Source organism: Heptranchias perlo, chromosome 13 (assembly GCF_035084215.1).
Source record: "Heptranchias perlo isolate sHepPer1 chromosome 13, sHepPer1.hap1, whole genome shotgun sequence".
NCBI lineage: Eukaryota > Metazoa > Chordata > Chondrichthyes > Hexanchiformes > Hexanchidae > Heptranchias > Heptranchias perlo.
Window position 1 is genome coordinate 35513253 of NC_090337.1, and position 25032 is coordinate 35538284.

At 39.6% G+C, this 25032-nt stretch overlaps 1 protein-coding gene across 4 annotated transcripts in view; it reads left to right on the plus strand.

Annotated features, from left to right (window-relative positions):
• The window catches only part of tbl1xr1a (TBL1X/Y related 1a), a 169313-nt gene that overhangs the window by 128834 nt on the left and 15447 nt on the right, over positions 1-25032 (plus strand). For all 4 annotated transcript variants that reach the window (XM_067995324.1, XM_067995323.1, XM_067995326.1 and 1 more), the window contains 8 exons: positions 80-143; positions 1644-1741; positions 1867-1927; positions 11739-11860; positions 14518-14592; positions 20343-20470; positions 23394-23559; positions 23934-24035. In XM_067995324.1, coding sequence (XP_067851425.1) covers positions 80-143; positions 1644-1741; positions 1867-1927; positions 11739-11860; positions 14518-14592; positions 20343-20470; positions 23394-23559; positions 23934-24035 — 816 coding nt within the window. The remainder of the gene's footprint in view (positions 1-79; positions 144-1643; positions 1742-1866; positions 1928-11738; positions 11861-14517; positions 14593-20342; positions 20471-23393; positions 23560-23933; positions 24036-25032) is intronic.

Genomic DNA, 25032 nt, shown 5'->3' on the forward strand with positions numbered 1-25032 from the left:
GATGGCTCAGCTATATGCCGAATATATTGTTCCTAGTTTAGTTGGATGTAATTATTAATGTTATTTTTCATTGTCTTAGAGTGAAGGCACACTTCTAGCAACAGGTTCGTATGATGGATTTGCAAGAATATGGACAAAAGATGGTGAGTTTTATTCCTGTGCATTTACTCGTGCCATCTTTATTTGATCCCACTATTATTTTCTCCCATGCATTATGCCACATATCAATGTTTCAGTGCCAGAGTAACGTATGGTCTCTTCCTGGGCTGTCAATGTTACTCGAGAACTGGTCTCTGGGAAGGGTAGAGTAGCATCACAGGATAATTTAGCTGTTGTATTTTTTTTCTTTTCATGCCTGCTGAAGGAATGCTTCACTTCCTTTGATTCTTACAACTCTGTCCATTATCTTGCAGAGTTATCTGGAGCTATGTAGGAAGAATCCAACCCCCAGTGACATGTTTACCCCATTAGGTCCCAATAACAAGCTAGATTGATTGGTCAATCAAAAGCAGCGCCAGTACTTGGGATCTCCTCAGCTCTAGTATCTGATTATCCATAGAAGTATGTTAACTTTGGTGCTAAAGAGCCCGCTTTCTCTGTCTCCTGCACCCCCCCCCCCCCAAATCACAAAGAGGATAGTTGCTGATTGGTTATTAGGCAACAGACAAGTACAGGTTTGAGCCTTCATGAGTTAGACAGCAGATACCAGGAGCTCCTTCTGAGCGGCATGGTGAGGAGTACATCTCAGCGTAATTATGTGAGTGGACTGCTACCATCATCCTGACCACATAATATACATCCAATTGAAGGTGTGGAACTTCAGCACCAATTGCTTGACTCTGCAACCCAGTTGTGGCACAGATATAATAGCATGCGCTCTCTTACCCGCCCACCCAGTAATACCTTCTGGCAGCTGTCTTCCATGCCCCAATTTCCACAGCTACATGATGGGCATTTGTTATCAGTGTGACAGAGGAATCTACAGAGCACAGCTGGAATTGGTGTTTCAGACATCGAAGACTTATCCTGATTACTGGTCTTATACTCAACAGATGACATTATCATCGCCTGGAGCCTGCCCTCCCTCCTTACAGCTGTATCCACTTTTTACCATATCTATTATGTAAAGAAGCTTCAGCCTGAGCTGAACAACTGATCGTGATTTCTGATAACAAAAGCAGTACTCCTTTCCATAAATGGATGTTAATTTTTCTATTTCATTGAAGAAATAACTAAGTCTGATATTTCCAATTTGCAAACAATTTTTCTTTCAATTGTAATGTGAATTTGTCAACATTTCAGTAATATAAATGCACCACTACCAAATAAGTACTCTATAATGTACCATAATGTTAAAAAGTTCCCATTGTTTCAGATGCTAACCTCCAGGGAAAGGTTTTACAGATGTTAACAAATTTGAACTGCTGTGCTCTTAATTATCTTGCCATTTGTCACAAAACTGTATTAACCTACTGTGCTACACAGTTCCTCAGTACTGTGCGTGATTTGACGTTAATGGTAACTTGGTTATTTGTTGACTATATAAATTGTTCCATTGGCTGTAAAAGTTGCCAGTGGAGATCTAGTAGCTAATTTTTTGTTGTCTTAATGTTTTCTTATTGTAGTTTTCTGTCCTTTTTAAGGTAACCTCGCCAGTACCTTGGGTCAACATAAAGGGCCTATATTTGCATTAAAATGGAACAAGAAAGGAAATTGTATCCTTAGTGCGGGAGTGGACAAGGTAATATTCTGAAATATTTTGTTGATTAGTTCAACACAAGTAATAATTTAAAGTCTTTATTATTAGTAATGCATTACTAATGTATCTGCTTCATGCTAATAATATTTTGATTTTGTTTAATGAAGACAACAATTATTTGGGATGCACATACCGGAGAGGCCAAACAGCAGTTCCCTTTCCACTCTGGTAAGCTTTTAGAAAACTTTTTAAATTGTTTAATACTGCCTGATTTAAATTGGTTTCATTTGACTAGGAATTCTTTTAACACATGATGTGAATAGAAGCTATTTGATTCCTTCCCTAATTGTGGAATGGTTAAACTTGTATCATTTTTGAATGGAATGTTAGAGATACTCATTAACTTTGGTTGAGGTCCACAATCGCAAGCAGTGACTTGCTCAAGGGCTACTGATTGTCAGTAGGATTTTGTTGAAGTGCGCAGATGGGTATCACCCAACATTGTACATAAGAACATAAGAAATAGGAGCAGGAGTAGGCCAATCGGCCCCTCGAGCCTGCTCCGCCATTCAATAAGATCATGGCTGATCTGATCCTAACCTCAAATCTAAATTCATATCCAATTTCCTGCCCGCTCCCCGTAATCCCTAATTCCCTTTACTTCTAGGAAACTGTCTATTTCTGTTTTAAATTTATTTAATGATGTAGTTTCCACAGCTTCCTGGGGCAGCAAATTCCACAGACCTACTACCCTCTGAGTGAAGAAGTTTCTCCTCATCTCAGTTTTGAAAGAGCAGCCCCTTATTCTAAGATTATGCCCCCTAGTTCTAGTTTCACCCATCCTTGGGAACATCCTTACTGCATCCACCCGATCAAGCCCCTTCACAATCTTATATGTTTCAATAAGATCGCCTCTCATTCTTCTGAACTCCAATGAGTAGAGTCCCAATCTACTCAACCTCTCCTCATATGTCCACCCCCTCATCCCCGGGATTAACCGAGTGAACCTTCTTTGTACTGCCTCAAGGGCAAGTATGTCTTTTCTTAAGTATGGACACCAAAACTGTATGCAGTATTCCAGGTGCGGTCTCACCAATACCTTATATAACTGCAGCAATACCTCCCTGTTTTTATATTCTATCCCCCTAGCAATAAAAGCCAACATTCCGTTGGCCTTCTTGATCACCTGCTGCACCTGCAAACTAACTTTTTGATTTTCTTGCACTAGGACCCCCAGATCCCTTTGTACTGCAGTACTTTCCAGTTTCTCGCCATTAAGATAATAACTTGCTCTCCGATTTTTCCTGCCAAAGTGCATAACCTCACATTTTCCAATATTGTATTGCATCTGCCAAATCTCCGCCCACTCACCCAGCCTGTCTATATCCCCTTGTAGGTTTTTTATGTCCTCCTCACTCTCTACTTTCCCTCCCATCTTTGTATCATCTGCAAACTTTGATATGTTACACTCGGTCCCCTCCTCCAAATCGTTAATATAGATTGTAAAGAGTTGGGGACCCAGCACCGACCCCTGCGGAACACCACTGGCTACAGGTTGCCAGTCCGAGAATGTACCATTTATCCCAACTCTCTGCTTCCTGTTAGATAACCAGTCCTCCACCCATGCCAGAATATTACCCCCAATCCAGTGATTCTTTATCTTGAGCAATAATCTTTTATGTGGCACCTTGTCGAATGCCTTCTGGAAGTCCAAATACACTACGTCCACTGGTTCCCCTTTATCCACCCTGTACGTTATATCCTCAAAGAACTCAAGCAAATTTGTCAGACATGACTTCCCCTTTGTAAAGCCATGCTGACTTTGTCCTATTAAATTATGTTTATCCAAATGTTCTGCTACTGTCTCCTTAATAATAGACTCCAAAATTTTACCCACCACAGATGTTAAGCTAACTGGTCTATAATTTCCAGCCTTCTGCCTACTACCCTTTTTAAATAAGGTTGTTACATTGGCAGTTTTCCAATCTGCCGGGACCTTTGCCGAGTCCAGAGAATTTTGGAAAATTATTACCAAAGCATCCACAATCCCTACTGCCACTTCCCTCAAGACCCTAGGATGTAAGCCATCAGGTCCAGGGGATTTATCCGCCTTGAGTCCCATTAATTTACTGAGTACCAATTCCTTAGTGATTTTAATCGTATTTAGCTCCTCCCCCCCTAGAACCCCTTGTTTGTCCAGTGTTGGGATATTCTTAGTGTCCTCTACCGTAAAGACTGAAACAAAATATTTGTTCAGCATTTTTGCCATCTCCATGTTTCCCACCATTAATTTCCCGGTCTCATCCTCTAAAGGACCTACGTTTGCCTTAGCCACCCTTTTTCTTTTTATGTAACTGTAAAAACTCTTGCTATCTGTTTTTATATTTTTTGCTAATTTATTTTCATAATCTATCTTCCCTTTCTTAATCAATCCTTTCGTTACTTTTTGCTGTCTTTTGAAGACTTCCCAATCTTCTATCCTCCCACTAAGTTTGGCTACCTTATATGTCCTTGTTTTTAGTCAGATACTATCCTTAATTTCTTTACTTAGCCACGGATGGCTGTCATTTCTTTTACACCCTTTTTTCCTCAGTGGAATATATTTGTTTTGAAATTTGTAAAATAACTCCTTAAATGAACACCACTACTCATGTACCGTCTTACCCTTTAATCTATTTTCCCAGTCCACTTTAATCAATTCCGCTCTCATACCATCATAGTCTCCTTTATTCAAGCTCAGTACACTTGTTTGAGAACCAACCTTCTCACCCTCTAATTGGATATGGAATGTAACCATGTTATGGTCACTCATTCCAAGGGGATCCTTAACTAGGACATTATTAATTAATCCTGGCTCATTACACAGGACCAGGTCCAAGGTTGCTTGCCCCCTTGTTGGTTCAGTTACATACTGCTCAAGAAATCCATCCCTAATACACTCAATAAACTCTTCCTCAAGGCTGCCCTGCCCAATTTGATTTGTCCAGTTAATATGATAGTTAAAATCCCCCATAATTATAGCTGTTCCCTTATTACATGCCCCGACTATTTCCTGATTAATACTTCTTCCAGCAGAGTTGCAACTATTAGGAGGCCTATATACTACGCCCACGAGTGTTTTTTGCCCTTATTATTCCTTATCTCTACCCAAACTGTTTCATTATCCTGATCCTTTGTCCCAATATCTTTTGTCTGTATTACAGTGATTCCTTCCTTTATTAACATAGCCACCCCACCCCCCCTTCCTTCCTGCCTGTCCTTCCTGATTGTTAAATACCCTGGCATATTTAATTCCCAGTCGTTGTCACCCTGCAGCCATGTTTCTGTAATGGCCACAAGATCATACCCATACGTCGTTATTTGTGCCGTTAACTCGTCCATTTTGTTACGAATGCTACGTGCATTCAGATAAAGAACTTTCAAATATGTTTTGTGACACTTAGTTCCTGCTTTTTCCTTTTTTAACACTTTACCTTTTACTCCATACCTTCTGTCCCTTCCTGATACGCTTTCTTCTGTCTCCCTGCTCAGGTTCCCAACCCCCTGCCACAGCTTTGATGCTGGGTTAATCGCCTTACGCCTTCTAGTTTTTAGTTTATCTGTCGTGTCTAAAGTATACTTTCTTTCCGCTGCTCTACACTTTTCCCTTTCACTTGTTCTTGAACAACTGTTTGTACTATTTGTATTGTAGATTTCCCCTGGGTCTTCCCCTCTCTTGCTGCTCTCAACTTTATTCCCTCCTGACTCCCCGCTCAGGTTCCCATCCCCCTGCTACTCTAGTTTAAACCTTCCCCAACAGCACTAGCAAACACCCCCGCGAGGACATTTGTCCCGGTCCTGCTCGGGTGTAACCCGTCACGCTTGTACAGGTCCCACCTTCCCCAGAACCGGTCCCAATGTCCCAGGAATCTAAATCCCTCCCTCCTACACCATTCCTGCAGCCACGCATTCATCCTGTCTATTCTCCTGTTCCTATACTCACTAGCACGTGGCACCGGTAGTAATCCTGAGATCACTACCTTTGAAGTCCTGCTTTTTAATTTATCTCCTAACTCCTTAAATTCACCTTGCAGGACCTCATCCCTTTTTTTACCTATGTCGTTGGTACCAATATGGACCACGACTACTGGCTGTTCACCCTCCCCCTCCAGAATGCCCTGCAGCCGCTCCGTGACATCCTTGACCCTAGCACCAGGGAGGCAACATACCATCCTGGAGTCATGTTTGCGGCCGCAGAAACGCCTATCTGTTCCCCTTACAATGGAATCCCCTATCACTATAGCCCTGCTACTCTTCTTCCTCCCCTCCTGTGCAGCAGAGCCACCCGTGGTGCCCCGAACCTGGCTCTTGCTGCTTTCCCCTGATAAGCCATCTCCCCCAACAGTATCCAAAGCAGAATATCTGTTTGAGAGGGAGATGGCCCCAGGGGACTCCTGCTCTACCTGCCTAGTCCTTTTACTCTGCCTGGCGGTCACCCATTTCCTTTCTGCCTGCGTATTCTTTACCTGCGGTGTGACCACCTCACTGAAAGTGCTATCCACGATAGTCTCTGCATTGCGGATGCTCCACAGTGAGTCCACCCGCAGCTCCAGCTCCGAAAGACATCACAACCGGAAATTGCATGCTTGTCTTTTTCAAAAATGGAGAAGTTTTAAGTATTTTTCTGACTTTGTTTCAAATAGTTGCCTGCATTCCAGGTGAATAATTTGCTTCGCTGTTGCTATATTAGATGGTTTTAGCTTGTTTAAATAGATATATTCAATAGTAGGAAAACAAAGTTAGGAAATTAATTCCTGAAATAAAAGAAGAAAAAAAAGTTCAAAGCCACAAGAACAGAGATACAGAAAGCAAAACAATATAAGTACAAATAAGAATCAAGGGGCAGGATGAAATTGCTTTAAATGGGTGAATAAATTCGATGAAAGGAATGCTTTTAAATAACATCCACAGATATTCCCTTATCTACCACATTAGTGACTGCCTCAAAAAATTCAACTAGGTTAGTTAGACATGACTTCCCCTTTATGAATCCATGCTGGCTCTCTGATCAGTTCATATTGCTCAGTCACTCTGTCCCTCGTGACAGATTCTAGTAACTTCCCCACAACAGACATTAAACTAATAGGTCTATAATTCCCTGGTTTCTCTCTTACCCATCTTAAATAATTGGCAATTTTTCAATCCAAAGGGACAATTTCTGAATCAAGAGAGCTTTGAAAGATCATGACTAGAGCATCTACAATTTCCTCACCTACTTCTTTTAATACCATGGGGTGGAAACCATCAGGTCCTGGTGATGTGTAAAATCTTCAGTCTCATTATCATTTTTAAAACTTTTATTAAATCTAGTAAGTTCCTTCCGTTGATTCATTTTTCAATTTCCTTGTATCTCTGGTACTCTATCCTCTTTTTCTACTGTGAAGTAGTTTAATTTCAAAGTCATCATTTAACAAGTTTGCCATTTTCAATTACAGTATTAGCTGTGTCTGTCTTTAAGGGGTCCACATTACCCTTAGCCACCCTCTTTTTCTTAATATACTTGTAAAAACTTTGTGTTATCCTTGATATCCCTTGCTAAAAGCACAATACTGCGGTTGCTGGAAATCTGAAATAAAAACAGAAAATGCTGGAAAAGCTCAGTAAGTCAGGCAGCATCTGTGGAGAAAGAAATAGAGTTAAGGTTTCAGGTCATCCCTTGTCAGTTGTTTCTCGAATTCCCTTTTTGCAGTTCTTACTACTTTCTTTATATCCCTTTGCTGTTCTTTAAGTCTCTCCCAGTCTGCGGGATCTCCACTATTCTTTGCATTTGTGTAAGCCCTTTCTTTTAGTTTTATACTATCTCTCTCCTCTTTTGTTGGCTGTTTAATTACATAAGTCGAGCTCTTTGCTTTTTATGAATATGTACAGGTCTTGTATTGTACCAAATAATAGCATAGATGCATTTCAGGGACTGTTGATAAGTACACGAGGGAGAAAGGAATAGAATATATTGCTAGGGTGGGAGGAGGCTCATGTGGAGCATAAACACTGGCATGGACCAGTTGCGCCGAATGGCTTGTTTCTGTGCTGTAAATTTTATGTCATTATGTAAATGCTTCTTTGAACATCTCCCACTGTTCATCTGTAGTTTTACCCGTTCACAGTTCCGCCCAGTTTACTGTGGTCAATTTCTGCCTTATCCCTTCAAAGTCAACTGTACCTAAATTTACAACCTTGGTTTTTGACTCACTATTCTCCCTCTCAAACCTAATATCGAATTCAATTGGTATAGTCACTGTTAGCTAGATGTTTCCTTACCGCTAGATTGTTAACTGTATCATTGTATTAGTATACCATTGTTTTGTCACTGGGTTCTATTGTGTTATTATTCATTATGCTACTGGGGGCACAATTGTTATGACAATTGCATTATCATTTATTCTTGGATTTAGAGTTTTCACAGGTTTTTGTAAAGTAACCTGCTACATGAACATGATTATGCATATGAACACAAAACATAATCATAAAAAGCAAAATGTTATTGTTGAATAAATAACAACACTGCAAATGTTCATCTGCATTTACAAAGTATTTGACTTCCTTTTATATCCAACTGTTGATTTTAAATAAGTCTAATATTCATGTTGTCAGACATCTGAAAACAAAAATATATTCTGAAAAACAGACGAGAATATTTCTGAACAGAAATAACATTTGAAAAATTATATTTTTGTTTTTATGTAGCTCTAAAATTGAGGTTTATTTTAATCAGCATTCTTTCAGAATTTATTTTACAATGACTAGTTTCAATTTGCTTTGATCAATTGTAACGAGATTGTATAAATAGTATTATATAGAATCATAGAAGTTACAACATGGAAACAGGCCCTTCGGCCCAACATGTCCATGTCGCCCAGTTTATACCACTAAGCTAGTCCCAATTGCCTGCACTTGGCCCATATCCCTCTATACCCATCTTACCCATATGTTTCTTGTTTCAGTATATGATTATACTGCAGTCACATAGAAACACGTTGAATTTAGAGATTTTTGTAGTTACCATATATATTATATGTATGGAATTAAATAGTTTTGAATTAGTTGCTCACCAAAGATAATTGCTCTACGCCAAAATTAACAGCAGTTCTATATAAATTCAAGATGGTGGTGTGATGTAAACCTTTGAAGGGCATTGATTGGCATAAGCTGAAGTAAAGATTCTTTGACCAATTTAAATCTATCCAATTTTAGATTGGTAGACAATTATGATTTATGAGAGAAGATGGTATGATTGATATAATTGAATATTTTTAATCAAAGAAACGGCATGGCAGTTAGTCCCTAATCCAAGGCAGGCCTGATAGCATAGTAGGTACAACACAGGAGGTGGCGATTCGGCCCATCGTGCCCATGCTGGCTCTTTGAAAGAGCTATCCAATTAGTCCCATTCTCCAGCTCTTTCCCCATAACCTTGTAAATTGTTTCCCTTCAAGTATTTATCTGATTCCCTTTTGAAAGTTACTATTGAATCTGCTTCCGCTACCCTTTCAGGCAGTGCATTCCAGATCATTACAGCTTCCTGTGTTTAAAAAAAAATGTTTCCTCATGTCGCCTCTGGATCCTTTGCCGATCACTGTAAATCTGTGTCCTCTGGTTACCGACCCTTCTGCCACTGGAAACAGTTTCTCCTTATTTACTCTATCAAAACCGTTCTTGATTTTGAACACTTCTATCAAATCTCCTCGTAACCTTCTCTGTTCTAAGGAGAACAACTCCAGCTTCTCTAGTCTCTCCATATAACTGAAGTCCCTCATCCATGGTTCCATTCTAATAAATCTCTTCAGCACCCTTTCTAAGGCCTTGACATCCATTCTAAAGTGTGGTGCCCAGAATTGAACACACTACTTCAGCTGAAGCCTAACCAGTGTTTTATAAAGGTTTGATGTGGAGATGCCGGTGATGGACTGGGGTTGACAATTGTAAACAATTTTACAACACCAAGTTATAGTCCAGCAATTTTATTTTAAATTCACAAGCTTTCGGAGATTTTCTCCTTCCTCAGGCAAATGTTTCAAGATCTCCTTGAAGCCTACGCATTTATACATATTGAACAATAATACATGGTGTTTACAGACTGCCCCTGCAACTGCCCGTTGCCAAGGCAATCACCGTGTTCAGACAGAGAGGTGTTACCTGCAGAACCTCCGAATACACATTCAACAAAAAAACAAACAGGGAAAAAAACAGAGAAAAAAAAACACAGAGAGAGGCAGAAACATCCGGAAGGCAGAGAGAGCCAGCAAATGACCCATTATATTAAAAACAGATAACATTTGTTCGCTGGTGGGGTAACGTGTAGCGTGACATGAACCCAAGATCCCGGTTGAGGCCGTCCTCATGGGTGCGGAACTTGGCTATCAATTTCTGCTCGACGATTTTGCGTTGTCGTGTGTCTCGAAGGCCGCCTTGGAGTACGCTTACCCGAAGGTCGGTGGATGAATGTCCATGACTGCTGAAGTGTTCCCCGACTGGGAGGGAACCCTCCTGTTTGGCGATTGTTGCGCGGTGTCCGTTCATCCGTTGTCGCAGCGTCTGCATGGTCTCGCCAATGTACCATGCTCTGGGGCATCCTTTCCTGCAACGTATGAGGTAGACAACGTTGGCTGAGTCACAGGAGTATGAACCATGCACCTGGTGGGTGGTGTCATCTCGTGTGATGGTGGTATCTGTGTCGATGATCTGGCATGTCTTGCAGAGGTTACCGTGGCAGGGTTGTGTGGCGTCGTGGACGCTGTTCTCTTGAAAGCTAGGTAGTTTGCTGCGAACGATGGTCTGTTTGAGGTTGGGTGGCTGTTTAAAGGTGAGTAGTGGAGGTGTGGGGATGGCCATAGCGAGGTTTAGCATAACTTCCTTGCTTTGGTACTCTACAACTAATAAAGGTTTAGCATAACTTCCTTGCTTTGGTACTCTACAACTAATAAAGCTCAGGATCCCAAATGCTTTTTTAACAGCCTTCTCAACTTGTCCTGCCACCTTCAAAGATTTGTGTATGTGCACCCCCAGGTCCCTCTGTTCCTATAACTCCTTTAAAATTGTACCTCTTAGTTTATATTGCCTCTCATTCTTCCTTCCAAAATGCATCACTTCACACTTCTCTGCGTTAAATTTTATCTGCCATGTGTCTGCCCATTTTATCAGTCTGTCCTTGTCATCCTGAAGTCTGTTACTATCTTCCACATTGTTTACTACATTTACGAGTTTAGTGTCATCTGCAAACTCTGAAATTATACCCTATATATCCAAGTCCAGGTCATTAATATATATCAAAAAGACCAGTGGTCATAATATTATTGTAAATGTGAGTCATCTGATTTAAGGCTTATTAATTGACTGTGCTTCCTTATATCATCTGTTAATTTTAGCATGCTTTTCTTTTACATCAACTTCATGGTAGTAAAGTGTCAGGTGTATTTTTTATTTGTAATTATTGGCAAATTATTAAGAATAATTTGAACAAAGTTATCCCCTGTTAGGAAGATAAACATGCCTGGCCTCCAGAGGCAGGATCTTTAGATTTTTTGGTAATTGGGTGAAATTTCAAACTTTAATAGCTCAGAACTGCCTATAAAAGAGAGCTTTCCAATTTCAATTTAAATCATCCAGTTGACAATTGACTAGCATTAATGTGTTTGAAATTTATGGTTGCATTTCTGTAACCCATTCCCTCAAATATCTTTCTTATTCCTCCTGTGGGACAATTAGATCAACATTTGAGGGAATGGTCGACTGGGGAGTGTTAATTTTAGAGCTGGCTAGATGGACTGCAGAGTCTTTTATAATCCTGTAACTTTATTGTTCCTAATAATCCTTCTGGGGATTATCATGAACATTGCTGTTTTTCTAGTTCAAATACAGTTTTTTGAATTTATCTGCTTTTAAAAACAATTTCAGCATTTTGAAGTGTGGTATGATTGTGCAAAAATTTATTTCTATTGGGATTGCAGTGCATACTAATTATCAAGAATTAAATATTTTCCTCTTCTCTACTTTGCATTTACAGCTCCAGCACTAGATGTTGACTGGCAAAGCAACAATACATTTGCCTCTTGCAGCACAGACATGTGTATCCATGTCTGTAAATTAGGTGCAGACAGGCCCATCAAGACATTCCAGGGACACACGGTAATGACTATCTAGAACCGGACAGTTTTAATTATTGCCCATTGTTTTCCCTGATAGCTCAGTGAGCAAATGATAAGGTATTGACCCATACAGACCAGGAGGATTTAGGTTTGATCCCTGATCCATGCAGGGATAGTTGATCTCAGCCAAAGTGACAAAAAGGGTGTTGCAGTTTTCATCAGTACATGGGCTGGAGTGGGGGAAAATCAGGCACATTCTTGCTCCTGATTACGATCCAATGATCCCTTCAAGAAAGTCTGTGTGCATATATGTTTGGATGTCAGTTAAAAGTAGAATTAGGCTTGGAAATGATCCCCATCACAATTGAAAAGCTTGCCACTGCTCGCTGTCTAAGGCCATGTGAAAAATGTCTGCTGATGCGAGATACTGGAGAACTGCTAAAGCCCATGAAACCATACTTCAAGATCAGTTGAAGCCTTGAGGAGGGGTGGAGGGTGGGGAGGGGGGTTGCGGGGGGGGGGGGGGGAAGTACTACCATTTTTCCAGCTGTTGCCTATTTCCTGTTTAATCTTTTAATATTAAAGGTAAGGCTTGTGAGAAAATGTCCACACAGTAGATTGTTCAGATTAGTAATTAGCCATTTGTGTTCTGATGTGTCATTGAAAATAATTTTTATTTGTGATGCTTTTCCCCTTGAATTGCACCCTTTCTCTGGTCACGTGAGACCCCTGCATCCTTACTGACTTTACGGTCGATAGGGTGGAACGGTCAGCTTGTAAACATCTGCAAGGTTGCAATCTAAGTGACATCTTGCTCAAAATTGTGAGAAAGTTTATTTGGGTTGAGCAATTTTGTATCCTTCCCCCATGTGATTTGGCTGAGACTGGCAAGCTCATCTCAGAGGAAAATTTGAGTGCAAACATCAGTCAAAGCTAAAATTCAAGGTTTGGTTTCCCAGTTGATAATAGCAGATCCCAGTAGCAGTTTAACATTGCACTTTCCAGGCAACTCTTTCTGTCTCTAACATAAAGTTGATGCATCTGAGAATGAAGGTGTTAAACTGATTGATTAAAACTTTAATTTTTGCTTGTTGGAGTGTTTCTAAATGTTTTATTCCCAAAGTAAATTTACCCCTCTCTAAGTGATAGCCACAACATTATACTAATGTACTTTTGTTGTACATTGTACTTTTGTCCCTTTCATTTAATACGTACCACCTATTTCCTTGCTACTTTCGGCTACACACTGGATTGTAAATTTAAAATTGTTTTTGAATGTTCTGCACAGTAAATAAGTTTTGAGGGTATAGTTGAACATTAAAGCACAATTCCTTTGTTCAGAAAAAATAGTTTTATTTTGGTGGTGCAGTAGCACACAAAGGACTTTGCCATGAATGGAAGGGTGCAGGTTTCCATCCACTATTCTCTATACAGTGAATCGACAATCTTAAATTACGGGGTTTAGTTCCAATTGGCTCGTAATAATGCTGCATTGACAGAAAGTTGAGAACAGGTTGCCTCGCCTACTCTCTTGATCACAGAATACTACGTGGCACAGGGGGACTAGGGGAGGAAGAAATAAAGTGAATCGAAAATTGTATCAGAAAACTATGCTATTGCCTCAATACTACCATATAACCTCAAACTTTTATCAGGTTTTACACTTCAGGAACTTCTTCTGTTCCTTTTTTTGCAATGTGCACACTGGTAAGCTCAAAAAATAACATTTATACATGCATTTTCACCAAATTTAACAAGTCTCTTATCCATGACTGACATGCTGTGAATATTTTATGCCTATAAAACTGAATGAATATTTTAAACTTGGACCAGATTGGTCATCTCAGTGACACAGACATAGTTTTATTGAATTTTCATCAAACTTGATGAGTGATTTTCTCATGGTTCTTTTGGATATTTGGTAAGCTAGAAACTGTACCTACATAAAGTTGTTACCAATAAACATTGACTTGTTGGCTCAGGTCGAAAAATGCTGATAGATTTAAATCAATTGGAAAAAAAAGCACTTTTTTTAAAGTGCTTTTTTTTAAAGTGATTTATCATCTTGAACGTTGCACCAAATTTGCACCAATCCAAAAGTGCCTGATTGTGTGGTTTTAGTGTAAAATGCATATTTAAAAATGGTGTGCAGTCACTTAAATAGCAAACATATTTTGTATTGCATAAAGCAGGCAGACTGCAATTGTCTTTGTGTACATTTTTTGAAAATGGACCCTTTTTCCTTTGACATTTGCATGCTAGTTCATACTTTATATATAATTATCTTTTGGATACTTTTCAAATGACTCCCATGATCTTTGTCAACACCCTTTTTATAGAGAGATTTTGTAAGCTTTATATTTCAACTTAAAAGATTTTTTACATTTTAAAGTCAGTTTTAAATCTTGACTGCAGCATCTTGGTTGTCCCTTCAAATGGCTGTATGAGACTACAGTAGTATATTTGACAGTCTAATTTTAGTATTAGTATTGATCAGCTTTTTAAAAAAGCACAATACAAATTAAAAGTAAATTGCCAGTGCTGATAGTCCTGTAGCTGAAGGCTAGCTATTTCTTGTTGGCAATCTGTTAACATGAGAGAACATATGCTATTTATGTTGAATATTAAGAGCTTGCACTTACTGTGTATATGTAGAAGGAGTCTTGTTTACTTTTGATAACCCGATTCTGTTTTCAGAATGAAGTGAATGCAATCAAGTGGGATCCAACTGGGAATCTACTCGCATCGTGTTCTGATGACATGACCTTAAAGGTAGTGAACATTTTATTTTTATTGTTGCCAAATCTAGTTTGTTGTGAATTAATTACTGTATTAAAAATTGTGTTAAAGCAGAAAAAGTGAAGATTTAGTATAGAAACCAACAAGCTGGTGGCACCTGGAATGATGGTAGATGACTCGTAGATTTGACCTTGGTGATTGGTGAGAGCTCATTAAAAAAAAAATGTAGACAAATTAAATCAAATTGCCTAAAGCCTAATTGCTCTAACAACTCTGTTTTAGCGATTAATATCTGTATTTGGACTTCTGTATACAAGACATAGAGTTCTATGTATTGACCTTGTCTGGGAGAGTTTCTTAAATAAGAGAAGCAGTGTGTGTAACTTCGTTCATGGGTTTTCACCTCCTAATTGAACAAAATATTAAACCTGAAAACGTTATATTCAAGATGTATTATTGGGATCATTAGTTAGTAATTTAGGCTAGAGTTTTACAGTATTCGGTATAATTTCAAACCAGTGTAAAATGATAATCCGGGGGTGGGGGGGGGAGCCTTTCATCTCACATCTTTAGTGCACTTCTTAGGCATCTGAGTTGCACTGTCACTTTTGCATTGATGCGAGCCCAAAATTGCTTCATATCAACATGAAAGTGTAACTGCAGTATTACATATACATTCAGGATTAAAATTTGAAATGTTTTAGGACAATTGTAAGAAGGTACTGAATATTGGTTCTTATTTATGTCCTTGTTCTTATTTCTTCTAATCTAATGTGCAAGGTTTATCCGTATAATGGTGGTAATTGAAAGACTCATAGGAAATTGCTCCCTCTGATTAGCATCCCATCTATTCATGAGCAAAATCATATTGTGCCATGTTCAATCCGTGGAACTTCGGCATTGGCTTTCAGCCAAAAAAAAGTTTAGATAAATGGGGAAGATCAGAGAATCAAAAGGACAGGCAATCATATATCTTTGCTCAGTTTTAATTTGAAAAGATTCCAACATTTGCTTTTCAAAGTACAAATGCAAGATCAGATCCCAACAGCATTGGTGGAACATAGTCAAATCAGTTTCTTAACATGAAGCCTAGACCCACTGTCTTTCCTGTTATAATGGTTAGCATCACATTACATTTATGCATAAGGTGGGAATCATTAAACACCATGGGGACGATCTTTATGTTCCTACCACCCCATTTGCGCTTAAAAACAGGATAGTAACGGGACCAAATTAGCGTGTGGAATGGAAGTTCCAGTCCCTTCTTCCCAACTTTTGGGCAGATCTTGATCCAGGTGGCCACTGCTACTGCTGGAAATGGGCGGGAGCCTCATTCATATGTGCTGAACAGGGTCAGATGAGACAATTAGAAATCTAAAACTTTCTGAATTCTGCTGCTTTGAAATGCTACTTGTTTTCACTCCCAATGCTTCTACCCCTCCCCTTTTAAGGCATGGCTTCTCTTTTAGTGTTGACAGTCTCATAGTTCAGAGATTGGAGCCATTCTCTACTAAGTATGAAGTTATGTCAGTAGCCCTCAACATATTACATGCATTATATAGATTATGGTATTTAAGCTTCATTGGGAATCTCGGCTTGCATATCCAGTTCAACAGCTTAGAATTTCCTGAGAGAAACATCGGGCCAGATTTTGCTGATGTGCCCCATTAGGATTTACAATTGCCCGTTTAGGTTTTAACATTTTTTGCCCACAAAGTTGCTGGAAGTGCGAGCTGATAATGACGCAGCGAGGGCAATGGGGCATCTGAGACTTTGGTGAACAACTGGAAAAACAGTCTGTCTCCTTAACAATGAGATTTAAGGATTGAGAAATAAACAGAGGAAGGACTAAGAAGGAGGGTGAATTAGAGAGGGTGAATTCAATGTCAAATCAGGTACAGAAAGAAAAATAGAGGGAAAGAAGGATTGAATTAAGAGAGAAAAAAGAAAGGAAAAGTAAGAAAAAATATGTAAAATTTGACATTCTTAAAATCTCCTAAAACAATTCACAATCTGAAGGAATGAGACTCCACACTTCAAATTGTTTACTTTCTGGGCAAGAGAGATTGATTGACAGTCATTAACAATTATCATGTTGTTAAAAGGGTACTTATGCTGTTAATTACTAGACTTAACTTTCTGTGGCAAGTTTAATGGGCAATTAATGTGCAAATGCAGAAACCTCATGAAAATCACGGGGAGGTTAAGTGCGAGATGACATTTTTACAAAGCTAACGGTGGAGTGGTGCAAATAGGCCAGTAACTTGTGGTGATTCGCAGTTCACGTTGTACCTCTTCCTTGTTACAAGTTGCTGGTCAATTTGTTCAGACGCTGTTATTTTTTTCAGCAAAAATCTGTCCCATCATCTTATTGCAACATCTCAAGGGTATCTCATAAATGGTTAACTTGCAATCTGATAGGTAAACAGTAATTGAAATCAGTGCAGATTTGTGGTACAGTGGATTAGAAAGTTGCCTTTCACTTTTGAGGCTTCGGTTCAAATTCAATCTAGATAGATGGGATGCAAATCTCCTCTCTTGGCTGGCTGGAAGGGTCCTATTTGAATTAGATTCAGGAGCCTCCATTCAGTTGCAGTGCCAGTGCCCACACCAAAATAAACTGCTCCTAATTTGGCACTAGTTGGTGCACTCAAGGCACAGGATAGCTGATGTGGAAAATTGAAAAATGTTACACTGATGCATAAGAGAATGCTGTTCTGAGATTAGGCCTCAGATATATTGTTGAAGCAGACTAGAAGGAGCCATAGTCTGCATATGAGCCCATCATCTAATCCCTTTCCAACTCAACTCTTGATTATCCTGCTTTCTCTTAATCCTATGTTTGCTAACATCATTGCTGTCTCCCTATCTTCTGGAGCTATCCCCATCCTTTTAAAACCACTGCCATCAACCCCATATAAAGTTTGCTTTTGACTTATCTGTTTTCTCTCTTGCCTTATCTCCAACCTACCATTTGTTGCTACTCAATTACAAGCTTACTTCTCCCATGATATCCAGTTTGAGTCCATCCAGCTTCCAGCCCATCCATAGCACCAAGACTACCCTGGTCAGAGTCACCAATGACATTTTGTGCAGTTGTGACTATATCTCTGTGCCTCAACCTCTCTGCAACTTTTGTCTACTCTATAGAAGCTTATAGCATAGAAAGCCATTCAGTCCATCATGCCTGTGCCAGCTCTTTGCGAATGCAATCCAAAACGAAATCATTACGCTGCTCTCTCTCCAGAGCCCTTTATCTTCCTCTGCTTCAAATGTTTATCTACTCTTCCCTTAAAATATTCAGTTGTTTCTGCCCCAACTAATCCCTATGGCAAAGCATTCCATGGGATATCTACTCTGCATAAAGACATTTTTCCTAACCTCTTTCCTCACAATTTTAGTGACAATTTTAAATTGACGTCCCTTGTCACTGAGTCCCCAACCAGGGGAAATAGTCTTCCCTTATTCACCCTATCAAAACTCTTCATATTTTTAAAAAAGCTCGATTAATTCTTCCCTTGGCCTCTCTTGTTCAGAGGAAAATAGTCCTTGTAACTCAATTTTCCACTCGTAATTCAATTTTCTTATCCATGTAAGATCCTGGTGTACCTTTGCTGTATACTTTCTGGCGTTAATGTCTTCTCTATAGTTGGGCATACAAAACCACACATAGTCCTCTAACTGTGGCCCCACCATTGCCTTGTACAAATTTATCATAACCACTTTGTTTTTACACTGTAAGTCCCTATTTATTAAGCTAAAATGCTATTGGCCCTTTTTTGACACTTTTGACTTATATCTGCCTGTGCCTGCCCTTTCAAAAAATTATGTATTTGCACCCCTGGATGTTTCTGTTTCTTCGACCTATCAGCATTTTTCCATTGAGTGTATGTTCTGATTGCACCTGACACCTGTTTGCCCGTTCTGCTAAACTGTCCCTGTCCTCCCAAGACTTTTATAGGCCTCCTTGCTGTTTGCTAATGATCATTTTGTTTGTTTCTCTTTCTCTCCACCCCCCCCCCCGCCCCATCTAATGCATTTCCTTGGTCTATACAATCAGCCAAATGTTCAGAAAAAACTCCTTTTAAATTTGACAAGCACAACTTCCCTTTAACAAATCCTTGATTAGCCCATCTGGGTGCTAATTAATTTGATACTGTTATGGATTTTAAGAGTTTGCTCACAACTGAAGTTAGATTAACTGCTTTATAGTTATATGTTTACTCCATTCTCCACTTTGCCTCCATAGCACTGTACTTGCGTGGTTCTGTACCAATGCATTTAAATCGTTGCCTCAGTTTCTCCTCCCGTCCCCACACAAGTATCTCCAGGGTACCCCAAGGGTCTATGCATGGTTCCCATATATTCATTGTCTACATGCTATCCCTCAGCTACATCATTTGCAACGACAGGGATTAGCTTCCTCTTGTATGCTGGTGATGCCCAATTTAACCTTTCTGCCCCCACCAAGCTGTTGCTATCATGTGTCTAACATTGGGCTCTGAATGATCCACAATTTCCTCCAGCTCAACGTCAACAAAAATGAAGCCATGCTTTTCTGCTCCTACGAGCATTTTTTCTTTCTGGCTCTGACTCCCAGGCTGCTCCCTCAGGCTAAATCAGGAGGTCCTATTTGATCCCAAGCTAAGATGCTTTCTCTACTCATTGACGAGACTGCTTCTTTCCACCTTTAGAACATTGCCTGCCAACACTCATACCTCATCACTGCTGAAACCCTAAGCTATGCCTTCATTGTCTCTGATTGATTTCACAAATGCTCTCCTTACTGCTTTCCTCAGCCCTGTCTTTCATAGACTTAAACTAATTCAGAACTCTGGCCTATGCTGTCTCCTGAATGTTCATTATCCATGTCTTTGCAAACTCCACTGATTTTCTGTATGCTAGCAAATCCTTGGACTCATCTTTTAAATCCTTCCATGGTCTTGCTCAACCCTATCTGAGCAATCTTCATCAGCCATATGTCCCCGTAGGTGACCTCTGATTTACTAATACCAAAGTACTGCTTCCTGTGTTCCATCACTGGAGGCCAATCTTTCAGCTTGTACCCTCTGGAGCTTTCTCCCAGAACCACTTTGTCTTGCTACTTCCCTCTCTACCTTCAAAAGCCTTGTAAAGACCCTCTTTTAGACCTTTTCCTTCGGTTGTCCCCCTTCTAGGTTTTCCTGCTGCTCTGATTAGTGCATATTTTCCTAGCTTGTGCGCTCAGATGTTTTCTTTTACTTGGAGTGCTATGTAAATCAGTAATAAATAATATAAATCAACGTTGTGCAACACCTTTTAAGAGAAAAGGCTCTTAAAACCAGTTGAAGGTTGTAGGGGTATATATAGATCGACCTGTGTTATTTGTGGAATTCAACTGGCCAGGGTTGAATAAATGAGATTGCAATATTTGTTCTCCTGGAGTTTTGCAAGGTTTGTTTGGGGGTGGGAAGGTTAAAACTTTCAGAAATTTATCCTGGAAATTTAATTTGTGGTTAGGCACCTCCCTCGGGTGATAAGGGGATTAAAATATACACGAGCTATAGAAAGGATGGCATTTATGAGCTGAATAGCCCTTTCTTCTGTATTTTAGTTAAGTGCACATTGAACAAATTATTTTTTCAGTAGATCATCCCTTAAAAAAGTTATCTATTAATGTATTAGTGGTTAAAAGTTAATGTATGATCCAACTGCAGTGTTGAGCGTGGTGGAGTAGTATGATATAAGTTTGTACATAAATGTTTTCTTATGTTAGTTTTCATGCAATTTTGTTTTTAAAATAGATCTGGAGCATGAAGCAAGATACATGTGTCCATGATTTACAAGCGCACAACAAGGAAATCTATACCATCAAGTGGAGTCCAACAGGACCTGGTACTAATAATCCAAATGCCAACCTAATGTTAGCAAGGTATGAAAGAATATTATTAATATAATTAGAAGTCCTGAGTTTGCATGTCTGTCGCAGCTTTCAAAGATGTTCCATCTGTAAGTGTGCATCCAATGCGTCATATCTCAGAAGCATTTTTAGGACAGAACATTTTGATTGGCTTAAGTGGCCATTAATCATTTATAAGTTTCCACTTAAATATGTGTCTAAATGTGAACAAATCAAGAATGAGGAATGAATAACCATCAGAAAGCCAAGCAATCACATCCCTGAATTCTTTTTCCAACGTTACCATTCACTAACCAGCAAATACCACAAAACTCACCATCAAATTGTTCAAATAAATTCTTGCGTTATTGAATTTGTAGTTTTCATGCTGTTCCTGTGGAACTACGGTGCCCAAACTATACTGTGACAAGTCAGACAGAAAATTTGTAAATGAGTATGAGGTACGAGTTTGGGGGAGGGGGCATTTTTTCAGTATTTTATCCAGTTTAAGCTAATAGAGAAAAATTCTACACTTATGGGGCATTTTGGAAAGGTTTGTTTTTCATCAGGGTTATTGGGGATGTTCATGAGGCACTTTGCTAATGTGGGCGGCCAGCCAGACAGAGCTAGATGATGGCAAATGACCACCTGTTTACATGCTGGCCACTGAAAACTCACAATGGGAACTTGCCCCCTCCTCGCCCACTTGTGCAGTGCTACACTAATTACAGCTTCAGGAACTACAAAACAGGGAGAAAAATGTGTTTTATAAGCCAAGATAACTGAGAAGAGTCAAGGTTTTGAGGAATGAGCAGAGTATAATAAATAAAGTACTTGCATCTTAAGCAAATTCTGCCAATCCCTGGGAGAGGGGAAAAAAAATTATAAGCAATATACCTGGGAATAAGGGGTTTTGGGTGGGTAGAACATCCAAGCATTTTTTGTAATGTAGGTAAGTAACATTACAAATATTAAATCTATTAGGCCTGTATCTTTAAATCACAATAAAGTGTGCAATATTTTAATTTTGTATCAGTCATGTGATGTATTGTTTCAGGAAATTTGCTATATGGTGTTGAGAGGCAAATTGCTTTCACGTTTAGGCTGCAGTGGGATTACAGTCATAGAAAGGTTACTGCATGGAAGGAGGCCATTTGGCCATCGAGTCTGTGCCGGCCCTATGCAAGAGTAACCCAGCTAGTCCCACCCACCCGCCCTATCCCTGTAGCCCTGCAAATATTTTCCCTTCATGTACTTATCCAATTCCCTTTTGAAAGCCACGATTGAGTCTGTCTTCACCACCCTTTCAGGCGGTGCATTCCAGATCATAATCACTCGATGCGTAAAAAAGTTTTTCCTCATATCACCTTTGGTTCTTTTGTTAATCACCTTAAATCTACGTCCTCTGGTTCATAACCCTTCCGCCAATGGGAATAGTTTCTCTCTATCTATTCTGTCTAGACCCTTCATGATTTTGAACACCTCTATCAAATCTCCTCTCAATCTTCTCTGTTCCAAGGAAAACAACCCCAGCTTCTCCAGTCTCTCCACGTAACTAAAATCCCTCATCCCTGGAATCATTCTAGTAAACCTTTTCTGCACCCTCTCTAAGGCCTTCACATCTTTCCTAAAGTGTGGTGCCCAGAATTGGAAACAATACTCCAGTTGTGGTCAAACCAGTGTTTTATAAAGGTTCATCATGACTTCCTTGCTTTTGTGCTCTTTGCCTCTATTTATAAAGCCTCTCTATCTATTCTGTTTAGACCCTTCATGATTTTGAATGCCTCTACCAAATCTCCTCTCAATGTTCTCTGTTCCAAGGAGAACAACCCCAGCTTCTTCAGTGCCAGGATTGTGGCAAATGTAAAAAAAAACATGCACGCCATGTCCCAGACTACCTGTGTGGTGGGAGAGCGGCTCATTTTTTAATAAACTAAATCGCCTATAATGATAAAATGTTAGCATTCTCACTTGGTAAATATGTCTGTGCTTTAAGTTCTTTATATTCAGTAGCTTCTAGACTGTAAACTTAATAGATTATTCCCTATGTACTAGATATTATTGTTTCCCAGTAATCAAAGGCAAATTTTTGTTCTGTAAACTCAGTGATTACATCACAGGCATTGGTGCTTCAATGCGATCAACATCGTGGAGCATCTAGTGGGAGTTGATACTGCCAAAAAGAGAATCAATAAACTACTAGTAAACATGTGGAATTGTTAAAAACTTGGAATGATTCAAGGTTATAATAAATACACGCTACCTATGTGATACTATGTTTTATAGTTTACATACAATCATACGAATTAAGAGCAGGAGTAGGCCATTCGGCCCCACGAGCCTGCTCTGCCATTTGATAAGATCATGGCTGATCTGATTGTGACCTCAACCCTCCTTTCCCACCTACCTACTATAACCTTTGACTCCCTTGGTAATCAGGAATCTATCTAACTCAGCCTTAAAAATATTCAATGACTTTGCCTCCACCGCTCTCTGGGGAAGGGAGTTCCACAGACTCACGACCCTCAGAAAAAAATTCTCCTCATCTCTGTCATAAATGGGAGACTCCTTATTTTTAAACTGTGTCCCCTAATTCTAGACTCTCCCACAAGGGGAAACAGCCTCTCGGCAAGTTTGATGTGATGACTCCTGATCAGCACCCAGACCAAAAAGGGTACCTATCAGTCTGAATCCCTTGGAACTGCTTGTTAACAAGTGCACCACTGATACCAGCAGGGTGGCTCTATGGTGAGCTTGAGCCCAAAATAGTTGTCCTGGAAGATCTTAACAGTAGATATAAAATTTCTCCTAAAGGGGTGGGAGACTTCTAAAATATTTTTCTCTAACTGGCTGGAGGGAATACCTTACATTGAAAGTATTTTTAGGTTTGTGATAGAAGGATGCTGCAAATATGCTTTTTGAAGTGTGCTCTTAGACTTTGGAATTTTTTCTACAGTGCATCATTTGACTCCACTGTACGACTATGGGATGTGGACCGAGGTATCTGTATCCACACTTTGACCAAACACCAGGAACCTGTATACAGTGTAGCGTTCAGCCCAGATGGCAGGTACCTGGCCAGCGGCTCCTTCGACAAGTGTGTTCACATCTGGAACACACAGGTATGTGCTGTCATCTGCTGAAGAGAAGTTAAATTCCCTTTCTCACACAATCTTACCCTTTGTTTATGCCATACAATCACATTGGAAAGCTGCTTGGAACAGGCAAAAATAATAATTCCAGTATGTGCAATTGCCCTGTTTATATAACATCATCACAGATAAAATGATGGCTGTGCTGCCATCATCTCACCTACCTTCACCTACTCTTTTCTCTATTCCCTCCCTAACTGTTTCAGTGCCATGCACAGTTGAATTGCTTTTTATACACACACAGTACGCCATGTGGATTCTTGATAGTTGTTGCATTGTATTCAGATTTTGATTTTTTTTTGATACTCTTGTCTCATCTCTGAAGTAATTTGGTTTGTTTACAGACAGGTGCTCTTGTCCATAGCTACAGAGGAACAGGAGGAATCTTTGAAGTGTGCTGGAATGCAGCTGGGGATAAAGTGGGTGCAAGTGCATCAGATGGTTCAGTAAGTACCACAAGTGACCGGCATCTGTATGTCAGCAGAATTTAGAGTTAACTAAATTAGAATTTATACTACAAAACTTCTTCAGACCAATTTGCAACCAACAGGGGGGACACACGTCCTAGAGTTGTTTTAAAATCATAACTGCCATCAAAATCAGAAGTAGGATTCATTCTTTTTCATTTTTAAGGGCACAATTTAAAAATAAGCTTTTAAAGAAATAACCCATTTATCTGTCTACAATATATTAAAAATCTTACTTCTGTGCACACTCCTGGTATCAACTCTTTCCAATATAAATTCATGTTTTTACATTATAATGGAAACATAAGAAATAGGAGCAGGAGTAGGCCATACGGTCCCTCGAGCCTGTTCCGCCATTCAGTAAGATCATGGCTGATCTTCAACCTCAACTCCACTTTCCTGCCCTATCCCCGTATCCCTTGATTCTCTTAGTGTCCAAAAATCTATTGATTTCTGTTTTGAATATAGTCAACAACGGAGCATCCGCAGCTCTCTGGTGTAGAGAATTCCAAAGATTCTCAACTTTCTGAGTGAAGAAATCTTTCCTCATCTCAGTCCTAAATGGCCGATCTCTTATCCTGAGACTCTGACTCCTAGTTCTAGACTCTCCAGCCAAGGGAAACAGCCTCTCAGCATCTACCTTGTCAAGCCCTCAGAATTTCAATGAGATCACCTCTCATTCTTCTAAACTCCAGAGAATATAGGTCCATTCTATTCAATCTCCCCACATAAGACAGCCGTTTCATCCCAGAAATCGATCTAGTGAACCTTTGTTGCATCCCCTCTATGGCAAGTATATCCTTTCTTAGGTAAGGAGACCAAAACTGTACACAGTACTGCAGGTGTGGTCTCACCAGAGCCCAATATAATTGCAGTAAGACTTCCTTACTCTTGTACTCCAACCCCCTTGCATTAAAGACTAACATACCATTTGTTTTCCTAATTGCTTGCTGTACCTGCATGTTAACTTTCCGTG